General features: G+C 40.6%; 1 protein-coding gene across 1 annotated transcript in view; it reads right to left on the bottom strand.

The window, feature by feature from the left end:
- LOC120883220 (phospholipid-transporting ATPase IB-like) overlaps positions 1-17,612 on the bottom strand; it is a 111,927-nt gene that overhangs the window by 85,880 nt on the left and 8,435 nt on the right. The window contains exons 6-15 of the mRNA XM_040267258.1: positions 17,121-17,194; positions 14,262-14,331; positions 10,327-10,454; positions 9,872-9,983; positions 9,391-9,562; positions 7,437-7,558; positions 6,205-6,282; positions 3,528-3,616; positions 2,473-2,548; positions 344-449 (exon numbers count right to left, since the gene is read on the bottom strand). Coding sequence (XP_040123192.1) covers positions 344-449; positions 2,473-2,548; positions 3,528-3,616; positions 6,205-6,282; positions 7,437-7,558; positions 9,391-9,562; positions 9,872-9,983; positions 10,327-10,454; positions 14,262-14,331; positions 17,121-17,194 — 1,027 coding nt within the window. The remainder of the gene's footprint in view (positions 1-343; positions 450-2,472; positions 2,549-3,527; positions 3,617-6,204; positions 6,283-7,436; positions 7,559-9,390; positions 9,563-9,871; positions 9,984-10,326; positions 10,455-14,261; positions 14,332-17,120; positions 17,195-17,612) is intronic.

Here is a 17,612-nt window from a genome sequence, read left to right as displayed (position 1 = left end):
CGCTCACTGAGGTCTTCTCTGTTCTCCACAACATTAGTAGCACTTCCAAAAAATGTTGCATGGCCTTAACCTGCCCCGTGCCTTCTTACTGACTATAACCTGCTTCTAAGCCCCTGCTCCAAGACCACGCCCTGCCAGCCTTCTGGGCACTTTGGGGGTATGTGGGATATGTGGAGAGTGGGAGCCCCAGAGCTTCAGAGTGGCTCAGAGCTGTGTACGAATGCCCCAAACTGGTAAGAATTTCAGGGAAGGAGAAAGGCAGGCACACCTGGGGATCCGTGATGGCTCCCCTTCCTCTGTGGGTTCATCGCCTGCCAGGCGTTTGCAGGCACATGGCACCTACCTGGAGAGGAGGCCTGGTAGCTTATGTTGTTTCCCTCTCTCTCTGGAACAACAGTGTGGCACACACACAACAGGGTAAGAAATTCCTTTATATACTCTTTCGTGGGCTGTAAGAAAGGGACACAGCTAACGAGTCTCTTCCAACCTGTCCCCTCAACTCAAAAGTCCTATATAATCTGCATATATATATATGTATATATATAAGTACCAAGTGAGATTTCGCTTCAGGTCCATACAGAGTAAGGCACTGGCTAGAAACCATACCACACATTCAGAATGTGTTTGTGGAATGGAGGCTGAGTCAGGGGAAGAGGCAGGGGCTGGGGTGACCACAGGGAACAGGAAGACCCTGCTGTGTAGGGATATTTGTTCTCCTCGGGGACACAGGTGTTCGCAAAGCTGGAGGAAAGAAGGAAGGGGTGTGATAAGGAAGTCAGAGGCCTATTCTAGGGAGGTGATGCCGAGTACACCATGCGAAATGCGGGGCCGGATGAAGCACAAGCTGGAAACAAGATTTCCGGGAGAAATATCAATAACAGATATGCAGATGACACCACCTGTATGGCAGAAAGCAAAGAACTAAAGACTCCCTGATAAAAGTGAAAGAAGAGAGTGAAAAGCTGGCTTAAAACTCAACAATCAGAAAACTAAGATAATGGCATCCAGTCCCATCACTTCATGGCAAATAGATGGGGAAACAATGGAAACAGTGACAGACTTTATTTTGGGGGGGCTCCAAAATCACTGCAGATGGTGACTGCAGCCATGAAATTAAAAGATGCTTGCTCCTGGGAAGAAAAGCTATGACCAACCTAGACAGCATATTAAAAAGCAGAGACATTACTTTGCCAACAAAGGTCCATCTAGTCAAAGCTATGGTTTTTCCAGTAGTCATGTATGGATGTGACAGTTGGACTCTAAAGAAAGCTGAGCACTGAAATATTGATGCTTTTGAACTGTGGTGTTGGAGAAGATGTTTGAGAGTCCCCTGGACTGCAAGGAGATCAAACCAGTCAATCCTAAAGGAAATCAGTCCTGAATATTCACCAGAAGGACTGATGCTGAAGCTGACATTCCAATACTTTGGCCACCAGATGCGAAGAACTAACTCATTGGAAAGGACCCTGATGCTGGGAAAGATTGAAGGTGGGAGGAGAAGGGGACAAGAGAGGATGAGATGGTTGGATGGCATCACCAACTCAATGGACATGAGTTTGAGTAAGCTCTGGGAGTTGGTGACAGTCAGGGAAGCCTGGCATGCTGCTGTCCATGGGGTTGCAAAGAGTTGGACACAACTGAACGACTGAACTGTACTGAACTGCACTGATAAGGGGAAAAAAGCATATTTAGATGTTTAAATTAAGACCTAAATGGAAAAGTTAGTTGTGGGTCTGTGTTCACGTGTGTAAGGGCACACACTAAAGGTTGTAGCACTTTCCCAGGACCCAAAATCAGGACACAGATTCATTGTTAGTGGAGCTTCAAGATAAATGTGGCTCCTGCATCTTGAGTGTCAGGATCAGGGACACAGAATGAGGTTGGAGACAGAGAGAGGACCACAGTAGAAAGTCAGGATTCTATCTGAAATGTGGTGCCAGTCCTCGGAAAGGTCTTAAGCAAAGGAAGAACGTGTACAGGTTTTACATTTTAAAGATCACTTTTATTTATTTTAATTTTTGGCTGTTCCCCAAGGCATTTGGGATCTTAATTCCCTGACCAGGGATTGAACCCATGCTCCCTGTGTTGGAAGGCAGAGTCTTAACCACTAGGCTACTGGGGAAGTCCCAAAGATCACTTTTATTTTTAAGATCAAGATTTCCCATCAGCTAGATCAATATCTTAAAATAGATAAGTGAAGATATTGATTTGCATGCTATAGAACCAAAGAGTTTAAAAGCAGATAGAGAGAGGATTTTACAGATTGCTACATAGTAGAATATTCCTATATAATGTCTGAATTCATTCACACTCAAGTCAAGGCATAGCTCATACTCATCATGTTAAATCCCTTGCTTACTATTTTAATGCCAAGAATTTTCAAGACTCTCTTTTCCTTTTAGGAAAATATATCTATGTTTGAAAGTTATATCACAATACCCTGTCAACATAGAAGGAAAATAGCAGACTTACATGATCATTCTCAAAGTTCTGCAACAATGCTGGGTCATTGAATTCGTAGGCATCTGAGATGAAACAAGGAGACTGACTGAAGAAGAGCAGATAAGATTCATTTTAACTACAAGTTCCTGGTAGTACCAGTCAGCAATAACACAGACCTAAGTGAAATATAGCCCCATCTTCTGTTTTCACTAAATCACACTTACAACTAGTAAATATTCAGTGTTCTGTCAAATTATAATTCCCTGGTGGCTCGATGGTAAAAGAAACGGCCTGCTAATGCAGGAAATTCAGGAGACACGGGTAGATCGTTGGGTTGGGAAGATCCCCTGGAGAAGGGAATGGCAACCCACTCCAATAATTCTTGCCTGGAAAACCCCCATGGACAGAGGAACCTGGTGGGGCTACAGTCCGTGGGGTCACACAAAGTCAGACATGACTGAAGACACACGGCCCCGTCAAATTATACAACTTCCAGACCTCACGCTGCAGTAGAAAACGCTTAAACTTGTGTTGAAAATGGTACAGGCATATAGATTTTGAGGCAGAGGAAATTGCCACCAACACAGTAAACTGAAGAATAGATTCTGGGTTCTTGGAAACATGGGAAAGAGCTATACAAGGGAGCTTCCTGAGAACTGCCACTGGGGGTCTGAACAATGGGGGCTGTGTGACTGCATGTCAGTGTTCCAGTACGATAAAACGTCCAGGGAAAAGGAACACCGCCAAAGGAGAGAATGTTATCTAGTCACCTTAAGTCTTTCGCACCATCATCACTTTTGCTTGGCAGATCTCTAAGAGAAAGTGAGGAGGAAATATGATGATCACAGGTTATCAATATAAAACTCTTTAGGAATTCTAATCATGTTTGAAAGTAGATGTAAACCATATTTTAGAAAATAAAAACACTGCAAGTTTTCGTTTAAGGTATGTTAAGTTGCAGTCTCATTCAGATATAGCTACAGTACTATAAGTTCAGAGAAGTTTTAGAGTAAATGAAGGCTACTTAATTTTGTTAAGAAAAAAAAAGGGAACTTTCAACAGAGTATGGCAATAAAAACACTTACCCATACATTATACCAGCAATGCTGCATTTCTTAAATGTCATAATATTGCAAGTGAGGGTTCCTGTCTTATCAGAGAATAAGTATTTCACCTATGCAAAGAAGAAATACATTTTAAATTTAGCTAAATGAAGAAAAACAACATGATAAATGACATAACTTAAAATGTATTTAGAGAGAGAGCAAAGATGGCATTCTTTCTCTTTAAATCCTCAGATTATATGAATTTTTAGAAAACAAGGATTTCAATCTATGAGAATTCTATCTTTAATATTTACTTCTTTCAGAAGCCATACTCTTCTCTTTGTTTTACATTGGAGATGAAATTCTATAGAAACATGCAAAGTAAACTTCAAGTCATCAAACCTAAGAAATTCAGAAGTCCAAGTTCATTTTCCTGACATAAGAAATCTCATTGAAAGTACCTAGAAAACATTAAGTAGGTAGATTGGTATTGATATACCAATATATGTATATCTCAGACGAAAAAGAAAACCAGACTCAAAGCCGTTTTAATCATGATCATGAATATAATGCTCATTTTAAAGACAAATGGAAATTTTGTAGGTGATCATTTCTGTCCAGTGAATACTGCAATGCAGATTTAAAGTTTTAAGATCTTTGCATTATTTGGATAGACAAGAGGGATGCCAACTATTTGTTAAGTAAAGTCACCAAAAATGATAATAAAAGGCAGAAATTTTCACGTATGCTTTCAGAAACATTTGTTTTTATTTTTAGAAACAACTTATTTCTGTATACTGGTTTTGTATCATGCAACTTTCCTGGGTTCTTTTTTTATTATTGCTTACAGGTTTTTGGTGCAGTCTTTAGGGTTTTCTATACATAACATGTCATGTGTCAAAAGAGACAGCTTTAATTCTTCCTTTCTGATTTGGATGCCTTTTATTTATTTTTCTTGCCTAACTGCCATGGCTAGGATTTATAATACTAAGTTAATAAAATAAAAGTAATAAAAGTAAGCATTTTTTAATGCTACCCTAACAAGTGGAGGCATCCTTGTTTTATTTTTGATCTTAGAGGAATAACTTTTCATTTTTCACTGAGTATAATTTTAACTGTGAGCTTGTTGTACACACCCTTTATTATGTTGAAATATGTTCCCTCTGTAGTCACTTTATTGAGACATTTATGATACACGGATGTTGAATTTTGTCAAATGCTTTTTCTGCATCTATTGCATACATTTCTTATCCTTCATTTTGTTAAAAGGGTGCATCACAATGGTTGATTTCTGCATCCTGAACCAGTCTTGCATTCCTAGAAGAAATAATCATGATGTACGATCCTTTATTAATGTTGAATTTGATCTGCTAATATTTTGTTGAGGATTTGTGCATCTGAGTTTATAAGGGATATTGACCTGTAATTTTCTTTTCTTGTGGTGCCTGTGCATCCATGCATGCTCAGTCGTGTCCAGCTCTTTGCGACCCCATGGATTTTTGTAGCCTACCAGGCTCTTCTGTCCATGGGATTTCCCAGGCAAGAATACTGGAGTAACTTGCTATTTTCTTCTCCAGTGGTATCTTTGTCTATACTGGTAAATGATGAAACCAGGATTCACATTCAGGATGTTTAACTTCAAAATTCTGCCTTTTACCATAATTTATATGTGGCTTCTAATTAATTGAAAGATAGAAAATCATAATCTAGTAAATACATATAGAGAGACAGAACAAAAAGTAGATAGAAAAAAGTAACAATTACAAGTCTTTCTTCCTTCAAGTTCTATACAACTGTGAGAGTTGTTGCTTTTTCTTCAGCTTTATTATATTAATAGTATAATTGACAAATAATCTTGGGAGTTTTTAAAACTAAATTTAAACTTGTAAAGATGCCATTGTCATTTAAAAGGCAACCAACAACTGTCTGTTGGTAACTGGGCATCATTCCCGCCTTTCTATTGTAAGGCAGGGCCTAGAGGCCCAAGGCTACATTTGTCTGGTCTGCAGATTAGATTCCACCATTGAGAGACATTTTCAGTGACGATCCAGACACTCTACTGCTTCCCTTCTGGCAGCTGCGGGCAGATGCATGGGTTTGGCCAGTGTGAAATTTCACAACAGCCTGTGGATGCTCGCCTATGAGTCACCTGCCTTAAAGAAGCAGAAACCCAGCCATCCCCCAGATTCCAGGGTCCCTGTGGTTCCCTGGAAGCTACCTGAAGCCCTGGGAGCCCCCAGCAGCTTTTCCTACCTGCCCTGCAGCTCTTTCACTCTTTTATAAGCACGTAATAACCTGTACCAGGTGTGTTCCACTTGTAACCCATTATGCAATATTATTAACAATTGGAACAAATTATATTTCTAAAGCTTCACAAGGGTGTCACATTATCTATGTGCATGCTCAGTCACTTCAGTCATGTCCGACTCTTTGTGACCCCATGGACTACAGCCCGCCAGGCTCCTCTACCCATGGGATTTCCCAGGCAAGAATATTGGAGTAGGTTGCCATGCCCTCCTGCAGGTCTTCTCCACCCAGAGATGGAACCTGGGTCTCTTTCATTGCAGGCGGATTCTTTACCACTGAGCCACTGGGGATGCCCCATATTACCTCTAGCCCATGGCTAAATCTGGCCTTTCAGCTCTGCACACGTTCTCCCTAGACCCACCTCCTGCGGCGCTCCTGTCACACTGCCCAGCCCTGGAGGGGCCCTCACCTGCCCAAGCTCTTCATTAAGATTGGATGTTCTGGCCATGGCATAGACATTACTTCCCTTAAAATGCATATCTTCATCCTGCAAGAAACAAACAAAATAGCCAAGTCACACAGACAGAACTAAGCTTAAAACTTCTTCAGGAAGTCCATACTGCCACTGATCTTCTGATGTGCTTGACATTTATAAAGAATTCACAGTGGAGAGTCCAGAATACTTGGTTTGGGATACATATATGCTAGTTTTTCACACGGGTTGACAGAGTCGATTCAGGAGAAGCAAAGCCATGTAGAAACAAAGGTCAAGGTGATTTGGAAGATGCGGCTTTCAATCCTGGCTGTGCCTCAGACATGCTGTGTGGCCTTAAGTGTGTCTCAATTACTACGTCTATCAGATAGGGTAGTAACAGGGACCTCCCTCCTGTCACTACTCAGAGCTACTGCAAAGATCAGATGAGAACATACGTGAGGGCACTTTGTCTAATTTTGTGGTTGCTAAAATAATACTCCCGTTCAAATGATGGTAGTTCATCAACATATTGGAAGGATCCTGTTAAGGTGACATCCAGAAAGAATTTTATTTCAAAGAAGAAACCAACACAACATTGTAAAGCAATTGTCCTCCAGTTCAAAAAAGAATAATAATACAGATCAGCAAATGCAAACTACTATGAATTACTGTGTGCCATATGCCTGAAACTAACACAATATTATAAATCAACTATACTCCAATAAAAAAAGAACAATATGAAGACAAAAAAAAAACTAAAAGTGACAACCCTACACACAGATTTGAAAATCTGTTCAGTCAAAGCTGACAAAGTATTAACTTCAGTCAATACATGGTTGTCACCTAAGAAATATTTTTCTTAATTTGAAGGAATGCTGAAATGCCATTGTTTCTGTCATTCTTGCCAAGCTCTGTAAATCTATTGTAAGTCTATTGGACTCTCCTTTGTGAGTATCTTAAGTTTTAATGGTGGACCGTTTCTCTACACTTGCTACTAAGCCTCTATCTCTTAAATATTTCTGATTGTCTGGAAATATATACATATATAGGGAAAATGTTGTGTCCTCAAGAGTGAGTCAAAGGTGGCCAGGCACTGCTGAGTCAGCCTTGGCTCTTGGCCTGTCAGCTGCACTGGCCCCACCACAAGAACTCACTCACATTGATTCTCGAAACCAAAGCCATAACCCATGAGAGAACTGTCTTAATTTCCTGAATTTACTACTCACCCAGTTTATAAACAGAGCCTGAATGTATTTCACAATTTCCAGAGTGACCAGTAGACTAATGGGGATGAGATTGTGGTATAAGATGATGAATACCAAAAGGTCAAATCCAAAGCTGTGATAATCTGTGGAAGAAAAATCAGAGGAACCATGTTGCGGCTTCAGGCGATATCTTTATTCATCTATGTTCTCATTATTACTTTTTAAAATTGTGAAATTTTTCTCCATGAAAATTGTTATTAAGAGTATTATTAATAGTATGATTAAGTGGACACAGATATAAAATAGTTTTTAAAATATTAGCTAAGTACCAATCAACCATGTAATAGAGTGCATAGAAGCATGGGGATACAAGTTCTAATAAGACTTAGATCCTGCCCTCAGAGAACTTCAGATGTAGCTTGAGAAAGTGGGATGAGTCAGGAACTACAGCAGGATGAGCTCTGTGAGGTGTGTAGCAGCAAAAACACAAAGTTGGAGGCAAAGAAATGGGTCTTAGAAAAGGTGGTGAGCAAAGCATTGAAGAGAGGAAGTTGCTAAACACAGGAGATGAGGAGGGGCTGATGAGGAGGACTTTTTAAACTGCCTGTAACAGTAGGTTTGAGGGCTTCCCTGGTGGCTCAGTGGTAAAGGACCTGCCTGCCAATACAAGAGACCCAGGCTTGATCCCTGGGGCAGGAAGATTCCCCTGGAGAAGTAAATGACAACCCTTTCCAGTATTCTTGCCTGGGAAATCCCATGGACAGAGCCTGGTGGGCTATAGTCCATGGAGTTGCAAAAGAGTCAGACATGACTTAGGGACTAAAGTAACGACAACAACCGTAGATATGAAGCTAAAGAGATAATTATTATAATGATTTTTTAAAACCCAGGGAAAGAAGTAAAAGATATTTTACTTGAAAATATCTAGAAATTGTTCAGAGGATCTATATGTACTGCCTTATATATGTCTTCCTGAAAACTTGCATCTCAGCTGCTGCTGCCAAGTCGCTTCAGTTGTGTCCGACTCTGTGCGACCCCATAGACGGCAGCCCATCAGGCTCCCCCGTCCCTGGGATTCTCCAGGCAAGAACACTGGAGTGGGTTGCCATTTCCTTCTCCAATGCATGAAAGTGAAAAGTGAAAGTGAAGTCGCTCAGTCGTGCCCGACTCTTAGCGACCCCATGGATTGCAGCCCACCAGGCTCCTCCGTCCATGGGATTTTCCAGTACTGGAGTGGGGTGCCATTGCCTTCTCCGCTGCATCTCAGACTTACACATTAAATTTACATAGTTGAATTATGGGAGGAAGGAGTTCTAACTAAATACAAAGGAAGTTGTAAAATGCTCGCAAACAGGTCCTCTCAGGGGAAGTGAGAGCAACACAGAATCCTCACGTGATAGATTAGAAAAGGTGGAAAGATGTAAGATGGTTTACCCTGAAAACACAGAAAGACAGAAACAAAACTGCTGAACTTTTCATGCCAAATCACTTTAAGTTCTCCTTTAAACCTCTTACTGACAGAAGGCCACTCTGGCTGCTGAGTCCCCTCGGAGCTCCTTGTCACCACTCACTGTACATGGAGGCCTGCAGTGACTGCAGGAGGCAGCTACTGTCCTGTTTCAAGTGAGGAAAGCAATGCTCAGGGAAGTGAACACCTTGTCCAAGCCCTTCTGGTGACTACACGACAGGTGCAAAGGTGTGGGCCTCCTCCATCTGACTCAGTCTCGTGTCTCTGCCTGCCCCCTCTCTCCGCTTCATTCCAGAACGCCAGGATGATATGACACTGGCAGGACAATCCTTCCCAAAAAGTCTTAAGAAGGAAATGTTCTAGTTCTAAAACTCATTAACCTCCAGTGTCTGAAAACAAACAGATAAAGCAAAAGCACCAACCTCCAGTTAGAACGAGAGCCTTCCCTTTTAACTGAAAACATGGAAAGTAACTTACAAAAGTGGCGTTTTCCTCCCATGCTCTGACACATACCTTTCTTCCCGAGGTACCAGGGCTCTGCTCTGTATCTGTCTTTCCAGTATATGGCTCCCACACAGCTCACCAAGGACATGACCAAGAGCAGCAGGAACAACACCAGGATCTGCATGTTGGTCACCTTCTCCACCTTGGATCTCTTGAGGGGTGACTTGACCGCATTCTGCATGACAGCAGGCAATCACACACCAAAAAGGACCCAAAACAAGCAAGACAGGTGAATTACAGTTTGATGGTGAAGGAGGTCAAAAACTGCAATGGCTAAAAAGTACAACATCTTTTGCCAAATCACAGATGGACTGAAAGTGTGCCCATGGTTTTCCACCTCGCTTCTTGGAGCATCAATCTCTAGTTCACAGGAAACATATCCACATAGCAGATCTATCATCTCAAAGTCCAAAGTCCTAGGGTTCCTAAAAACACAAAATGTTGTGATTTGAGGCAATGCTATTTGTCACCATAGATTATTTACCTGCATGAATTTAGTTTCAAATCCAGTGTAAACGACTACGCCCAGGATCCACTCAGTATTTTTAAGCTGTGTGCCTCTCAGCAAGACCTGGTCAGGCCCAATTGAAATAGGGCTAAAAAAATTAAAAGAGTATTAGTAAATTACCACAGAACTTTTTCTTTTTGCAAGGTAAAACAAACCTAGACTTTCACCATATATATATATATTTCCTTTGTCAAGTTCAACTTTCTGGACAAATAGCAATAAAAACAAATGTGTCTTCTTCAAAAAAAGTATCTATTTCTAACACAGCACAGGAAAAAATTGCTTTGTTATCCATTTCTCACCATTTCAAAGATATGTAGGTTAAAAATTTTAGAGAGTAAAACATTCTTTATACTTAGAGTGACTATAAAAGTAATTGTCAGGGAAGATTAAGTGGACAAAAAATGTTTGAGAAGGAAAAAAAATGATACCTTTTCTCATTTATGTACAAAGTTCCCATGAAACTGTTGAAATGAAAATTAGGCTCTTCACATTTTATTTTTCCAGATAGGCTTGACAATTGCTTTTCTGTTTTCATGGTAGCTGTTTCTGATAAAGCCTACAAAATAAAATCAAAGGAAAAAATGAAAACAGAATTTTCATGGCAAAGTTCAATGTCTCATTATTGTTGTTGTTCTGTCCAACTCTTTGTGATGCCATGGACTGTAGCCCACCAGGCTGCTCTGTCCATAGCATTTCCCAGGCAAGAATACTGGAGAGGGTTGCCATAATGGCTATAAAAGGATATTATGAAAGTCAGTGTCTGAAAATGTATTGTACTTACCAAACAAAAAAAAAATTATATCAAACGTTAACATAAACTTTGCTAGAAGGCTTTGCCATACCAACATTTTGCAAATAATTTTAATGAGGTCAAAAGAGGTATGAAAGTTAAGTTTCCATCGCCTTGAAGTGAAATTATAATTATCACAATCAAACACCATATAGTATATTTGATAGATTTATGCCTACAACTGATGATGCTCAACTGTGGATCACACCCTGACTAGCAAGGATCTAGAACAATGATTCCAAACTTCTCTGTGCATCAGACTCACCTGGAGTCATGTTAAAGTACAGATTGCAGGGCTGTGCCCCCAGAGTTTTTTGATTCAGTGGGTCTGGGATAAGGCACCAAAACTTGCATTTCTAACAACTCTAACAGGATGGTGACGCTGCTGATCCAAGGATCACACTTTGAGGATTACTCACCGAGAAAATGCCTCATTCCAATGAGATGATCTCAGCCTTCCAGAGAGAAAAGGCAGATCACCTCCAAGAGAATTTGGAATCAAATTGTCATTAGTCTAACAATAGGAAATACTTAAAGACAGAGGATTTTATTTTTAAGTACTTAATTAAGAGAACTTTAAATCTAGAATGTTACAACTTTCTAATTTCAAATAAATGTGAAAGTTTAGTACAAATATTCTCAGGCATGCATACAAAGTCTTAAAAGTTTTGACACTCAGGGGCCTACATTGAAACAGTTTGGGATGAACTTCTGTTAACAAAAGATACCTTAAATAAAGTCTGAAAGCAAGTTACCCGACTTGAAGAAGACATTGGCAACACATACAACTGATATACCTATTCTTATGTACTGAAAGTGCATGAAGAAATTCTTTAAATCAGAAAGAGAAGAGAATGAAAAGTGTAATGAAAGTGTTAGTCACTCAGTCGTGTTCAACTCTCTGTGACCCCATGGACTATAGCCCACCAGGTTCCTCTGTCTATGGAATTCTCCAGGCAAGAATACTGGAGTGGGTAGCCATCCCTTCTCCAGGGGATCTTTCCCAACCAGGGACTCAGTCAGGTCTCCTGCATCGCAGCGGATTCTTCACTGTATGAGCCACTAGGGAAGCCCCCAACAAGAACAAATACGTCTCTGTTCTTTTTTTTTTTTTTTTTCCGTCTACTTTCTTTGTTGTTTAAATTGGGTATTTTCTATTGTGCTATCTTTCAATTCACAGATTCTTTCCTCCAGCCCTTATATTCTGCTGTTGAGCCCAACCCCTGAGCTTTTTTCATGTGTTTGGTGGGTTGCTTTGGGGGTTGCTTTGTGTGGGGGGGGGGGCGGTTAGTTATTGTATTTTTAAGTTTTTAAATTTTCACATTTCCTTGCTGAGACTGTTTCTTTGCTGAGACTTTTGTTTGCAGCATTTTTGTCATTGCTCACGACAGCCTTTTTTCTAATGTCCCCTGTAGTGTCTCTGTCAGATAATGCTTACATTTTTTGTTATTTTGGTGTTAGCATCATGGGTTGTCATTTTTCATTGAGTTTGAGATCCTTCTGGTTTGGGGTATGGTGAATAAATTTTGCCTGAAACCGGACAGCTTGCCTGTTACATGTATTATGTTACAAGATACTAGACATCATTTAAACCTTAGCTGGCTTCCTCTGGCACCTCTCTGACGGGATGAAAGTGCTGTCTCATTACTGTATGATGGGGGATAAGCAAACAAGTTGCAAACTTGACCTCTTTTGATGGCCAAGTTGGGGGGGTGGTCACTTATAGCTGGGCAAGGGTGAGAGCCTTGATCACCAGGTAGACCTTCAACAACACCTTCCTGGCTTAAATGGGTTACAATGCCTTGTTACTACTGTCTACATGGTCTCCTAATCCTAAAGAAAACGAACCCTGAATATTCATTGGAAGGAATATCTTTCCTATCTCCTGGAGTTGGCTCAAATTCATGTCTGTTGAGTTGGTGGTGCTATCTAACCACCTCATCCTATGCCACCCCCTTCTCCTTTTGCCTTCAATCTTTCCCAGCATCAGGGTCTTTTCCAACGAATCGGCTCTTTGCATCAGGTGGCCAAAGTATTGAAGCTTCAGCATCAATCCTTCCAATGAATATTCAGGGTTCATTTCCTTTAGGATTGACTGGTTTGATCTCCTTGCTGTCCAAGGGACTCTCAACAGTCTTCTCTAACACCATAGTTCAAAAGCATCAATTCTTCAGTGCTCAACCTTCATTATTATCCAACTGTCACATCCATGTGTGACTACTGGGAAAACCACAGCTTTGACTATGTGGACCCTGAGATAAATGAGGCCAAAGAAAGAACAGGGAACTAGCCATCACATTGTTCCCAGGGTCTCAAGGTTCTGCTATCTGGCTTCTTCTTTCAGTTTTTCAGAGTCTTATGTTTGTTTTTTATATAAAAGCCAAAGTCTTTAGTTGTATTTAGCAGGAAAAAATAGGTAAAACAATGTGTACTCCATCTTCACAGAAACAGAAGTCTGTAATTGAATTTTTAAAAAATCAGGTAGGTACCAAACTATTACCATGATTAGCACAGGACAAAGGTGGGATTTGGAAAGTGACAGAGGCAAAATAAACTCATTTTCTCAATTACTTTTACAAAGATGATAGATTTAACAAATTCTAAACCCGGTTTCTATTTTCAAATCAAATTAAAGTTTGCAGTAAAGATAGCAACGGACATGCAAATAATCAAATATAAAACCAGGGACTTCCTTACTTAAGCAAACTAACAGAGCAAAGATCAATGCCCTTTTCTCCATTAATGAAAAGATAATTGAACACTGCCTCTCCCCACTCTTAATCACATGCTAATCTAAAGTTCAAATGGTAGTTTTAAAAGCAATGATATATAAGACCACCCAGTGTTCATTTATATTCCCCTTTAATCTGGTTATGGACAACTTCCCTGGTCGCTTAGCCAGTAAATGCAGCAATGCAGGAGACCTGGGTTCAGTCCCTGGGTTGAGAAGATCCCCTGGAGAAGGGAATTGCTTACCCACTCCAGTATTCTTGCCTGGAGAATCCCATGGACAGAGGACCCTGGTGGGCTACAGTCCACAGGGTGCCAAACAGTTGGACATGACTGAGCGAGTGACACATTTTGATCTAGTTATATTTATTCAGGACAGTTTTATCATCAAATCACCAGCAGAAATATCAAACTCAAAACAAAACGCATAAAGGTGTGTCATCCTTTACGACCTGAATTTTATACAATATGATTTTTCTTGCAGTAGTGAGTGACACATTCATGTAGTTCGTTCTTGCTTATTCTTTTGAAAGTACCTTCTAAACATCTCACGAGGATAAACTACATCCGTTTATTAGTGGTGAGACCATTTTCATCATGAAAAAAAAGGAAATTTTCTACATGACAAAACTTGACACTGTGGACTCAAGTATAAAGTTAGGAATTAGAAAGACATCTCAGGACTTCCCTGGTGGTTCAGTGTCTGAGACTCTAGGCTCCCAATGCAGAGGGCACATGTTCCATCCCTGGTCAGGGATCTAGATCCCATGTGCTGCAACTAAGAGCTCAGGTGCTGCAACTTGGACCAGATGCAACCAAATAAGTAAATAAAGGTGTCTTTACCTGCCGTATTTTTAGATTCGTCTCTCCATCCAGATTAGATGTTGCAACAAAACATGTTGCCTGAGGTTCACTAAAGAAAATAAAATGAATAATACTGAATCAATATCTCTCCAACAAATTAATTTCCCAATAACTGTAACCATGAAATATGATCTACATCAGTAAGGATTCTTCAGAACTGAAAGGACCACAACAACTACCTTGCCAGTGGATTTCAGCAGTCTAATCCTACAGGCCCAAGAGTTGTAATCACTGAGCTGTCAGGGAATTCCCTAAGGTTGGTTTCTGTGTAGAAAGGAATTTCACTTTTTGCTATGTGGGTAACCAGTTCCAAAACATTATTATTTAACAGCCCGTCCTGTTACCACTGGCTTCCCTGCTGGCTCAGATGGTAAATAATCTGCCTGCAATGCAGGAGACCTGGGTTCGATCCCTGAGTTGAGAAGATCCCCTGGAGAAGGGAATGACAACCCATTCCAGTACTACTGCCTGGAGAATTCCATGAACAGAGGAGCCTGGCAGGCTACAGTCCATGGGGTCATAAAAGAGTCAGACGTGACTGAGCGACTAACTCTAACTCTGACTCCTGTTACCACTGAAGCAGAGTGCCACCACTGTCACGCATCAAAGCTCCAACATGTACAGATGTGTTTCTGGATTCTCTATTACCTCCCATGATTCTAGTTTTTCTGTTCCTGTGCCAATATTAACCCGTCTAAACTGCTACAAATTGAAAATCATCTCTTTAAATGAAGTCAGACAACTACCCTCAAATTATTCTTTTCTAAATTTATTTTTAATTGGAGGATAATTGCTTTACAATGTTGTATTGCTTTCTGCCATACATCAGCATACATCCACCATACATGTCCCCTCCCTCTTGAACCTGCCTCCCACCAACCCATCTCACCCCCTTTAGGTTGTTACAGAGCACCAAGCTGAGCTCCCTGTGTTACAGAGCAACTTCCCATTACCTATCTATTTTACACATGTGTGCTAAGTTGCTTCAGTCATGTCTGACTCTTTGCAACCCTATGGACTGTAGCCTGCCAGGTTCCTCTGTCTATGGCATTCTCCAGGCAAGAACACTGGAGTGGGTTGCCATTTCCTTCTCCAAGGGATCTTCCCAAGGCAGGGAACAAACCCACATCTCTTACATCTCCTGCATTGGCAGGTGGGTTCTTTACTGCTAACGCCACCTAGGAAGCCCCATGGTAAAGTATACATTTCAAGCTCCTCTCTCAGTTCATCCTACCCTCTTTTTCCCCTGCTTTGAGTTTGCTCTCTGTGTCTGAGTCTTTATTCCTATTCATAAGTGCCTTGACTGTTCTCAGCCCTTTGCTCTTCCAAATACATTTATATTAACATTGTCTTTGACTTTCTGTATCTTATGATGTCTTGACATCTTACAAATCATGTTGGCTGGAGAGAGACTGCAACTCTCAAGGGCAATTGATCCTTAGAGACAGAAGGGCTCTACCAGGAGTGTGCCTTCACGTGCAAACCAGCCAATCCTGAGTCTATGCTCCCTAAACACCTACTTTATCTAACTTTCACACACTTGTGCCCTAAATCATCCCAGGGCCTGGTACTCGGCAACAGGAGACCTATAGCCCAGAGCCCAGCAGAATAAGCCGACTGTTGTTGCTGTTCAGTTGCTAAGTCCAGTCCAACTTCTCGTGACTCCACGGACTGCAGCAGGCCATGCTTCCCCGTCCTTCACTATTTCCTGGAGTTTGCTCAAACTCACGTCCATTGAGTCAATGGTGCCATCCAACCAGCTCATCCTCTGTTGACCCCTTCTTATCCTGCCCTCAATCTTTCCCAGCATCAGGGTCTTTTCCAATGAGTTGGCTCTTAGCATCAGGTGGCCAAAGTATTAGAGCTTAAGCAATCCTAAATGGTTCACTCTGCCCTACCCTGACATTCCTCCAGAAATCTCACTAAAGGCTCTGACCTCGGCTTCCTCTCTCTCTCATTTCTGCCTCCTGACCAAATTCAATGCTTCCCTTTTGACCCTGCGTGGCAGGGCATCTTGCCCTCTCTTGGGAAGTTTAATGACTCCTCTCAATGGCATTGAATGTCATCATTCAACACCTCCACAAGCTCAAATCCCACAGGTACAAATTAGATATTTATAATCAGCTTGTCGATTCCCATTAAAATATGTTTGAGATTTTGGTTGGAATGGCAGTAAGCTTTTAGATCAGTCTGGTGGGAATTGACATCTTTATAATATTGAATCTTCCTATCCAAGAACATGATATATTTCTCCATACATTTAAGTCTTCCATTAAGCACTTGCATATGTTTCGTCAGATCTGTTCTTAAGTACCCTATCACTTTTGTTTCTATTGTAAAATATATCCTTTTGTTACATGAGAATAAAACAAGATAATAAGTGTAAAATATTTTAGATTTGTTGAATGTCTATAGAAATTGTAGAAGAGATAGAATTAACCTAAGAATCAGAATAGAAGAAAATATGTTGAGGGAAATTAAAGAAAAGATGATAAAAGTACAGAATAGCAATCATCAATCTATGACCCAAATGCTAAATCTAGCCCCTGCTTATTTTCATAAATAAAGTTTTACTGGGACACAATCATTCTATTTGTTTACATTTTGCCTTTGGTTGTTTCTGATAGTACAGAAAAAGAGCTGAGTAGCTACAACAGAGATTGCATGGCCCACAAAGCTGAAAATATTTGCTATGTGTCCTTTTACAGAAAATGCTTGCAATCACTGATCTCCAGTATAAAGGGATGGTAAAACGAGTGAAAGAAAAGGCCTTTGGTTTTTTTGTTTAATTTCTATTTCATAACAAAAGTTCATTAAATGCCCACTAACATAACGAACCTGGAAGAAATCAGGACCATGTCTGCAGGAAGGAACTGCCCATTGGTGGCCTTCACAATGTCACCAACATTAACCTTTTAAACCAGGAGAGAAAACACAGAAGCATGAATTTTTAAAAGCACAATTAAAAGCAAACTCTGTCATATATTCTCAAGAAAAAGTATAAGATGAAAATTCGGGGGCCATCCTAATAAATGCAGCTACATTAGAACAACTGAATCTCCTGATGCTTTCATTCCTCTGTGATATCCTCCATATAAATGCTGTCTTGTACCCATAACAACAGGTTGTGAACTGTTGACTTTAAGTCAACACCAAAGCCTTTGACTGTGTGGATCACAACAGACTGAAAAATTCTTAAAAAGATGGAAATACCAGACCACCTTACCTGCCTCCTGAGAAATCTGTATGCAGGTTAAGAAGCAACAGTTAGAACTGGACATGGAACAATAGACTGGTCCCAAATCAGGAAAGGAGTACATCAAGGTTGTA

The sequence above is a fragment of the Oryx dammah genome, unplaced genomic scaffold (genome assembly GCF_014754425.2).
Source record: "Oryx dammah isolate SB20612 unplaced genomic scaffold, SCBI_Odam_1.1 HiC_scaffold_24, whole genome shotgun sequence".
In the NCBI taxonomy this organism is placed as follows: Eukaryota; Metazoa; Chordata; class Mammalia; order Artiodactyla; family Bovidae; genus Oryx; species Oryx dammah.
Note: the sequence above shows the minus strand (reverse complement) of the source record. Positions and strands in the feature narration are given on the sequence as shown.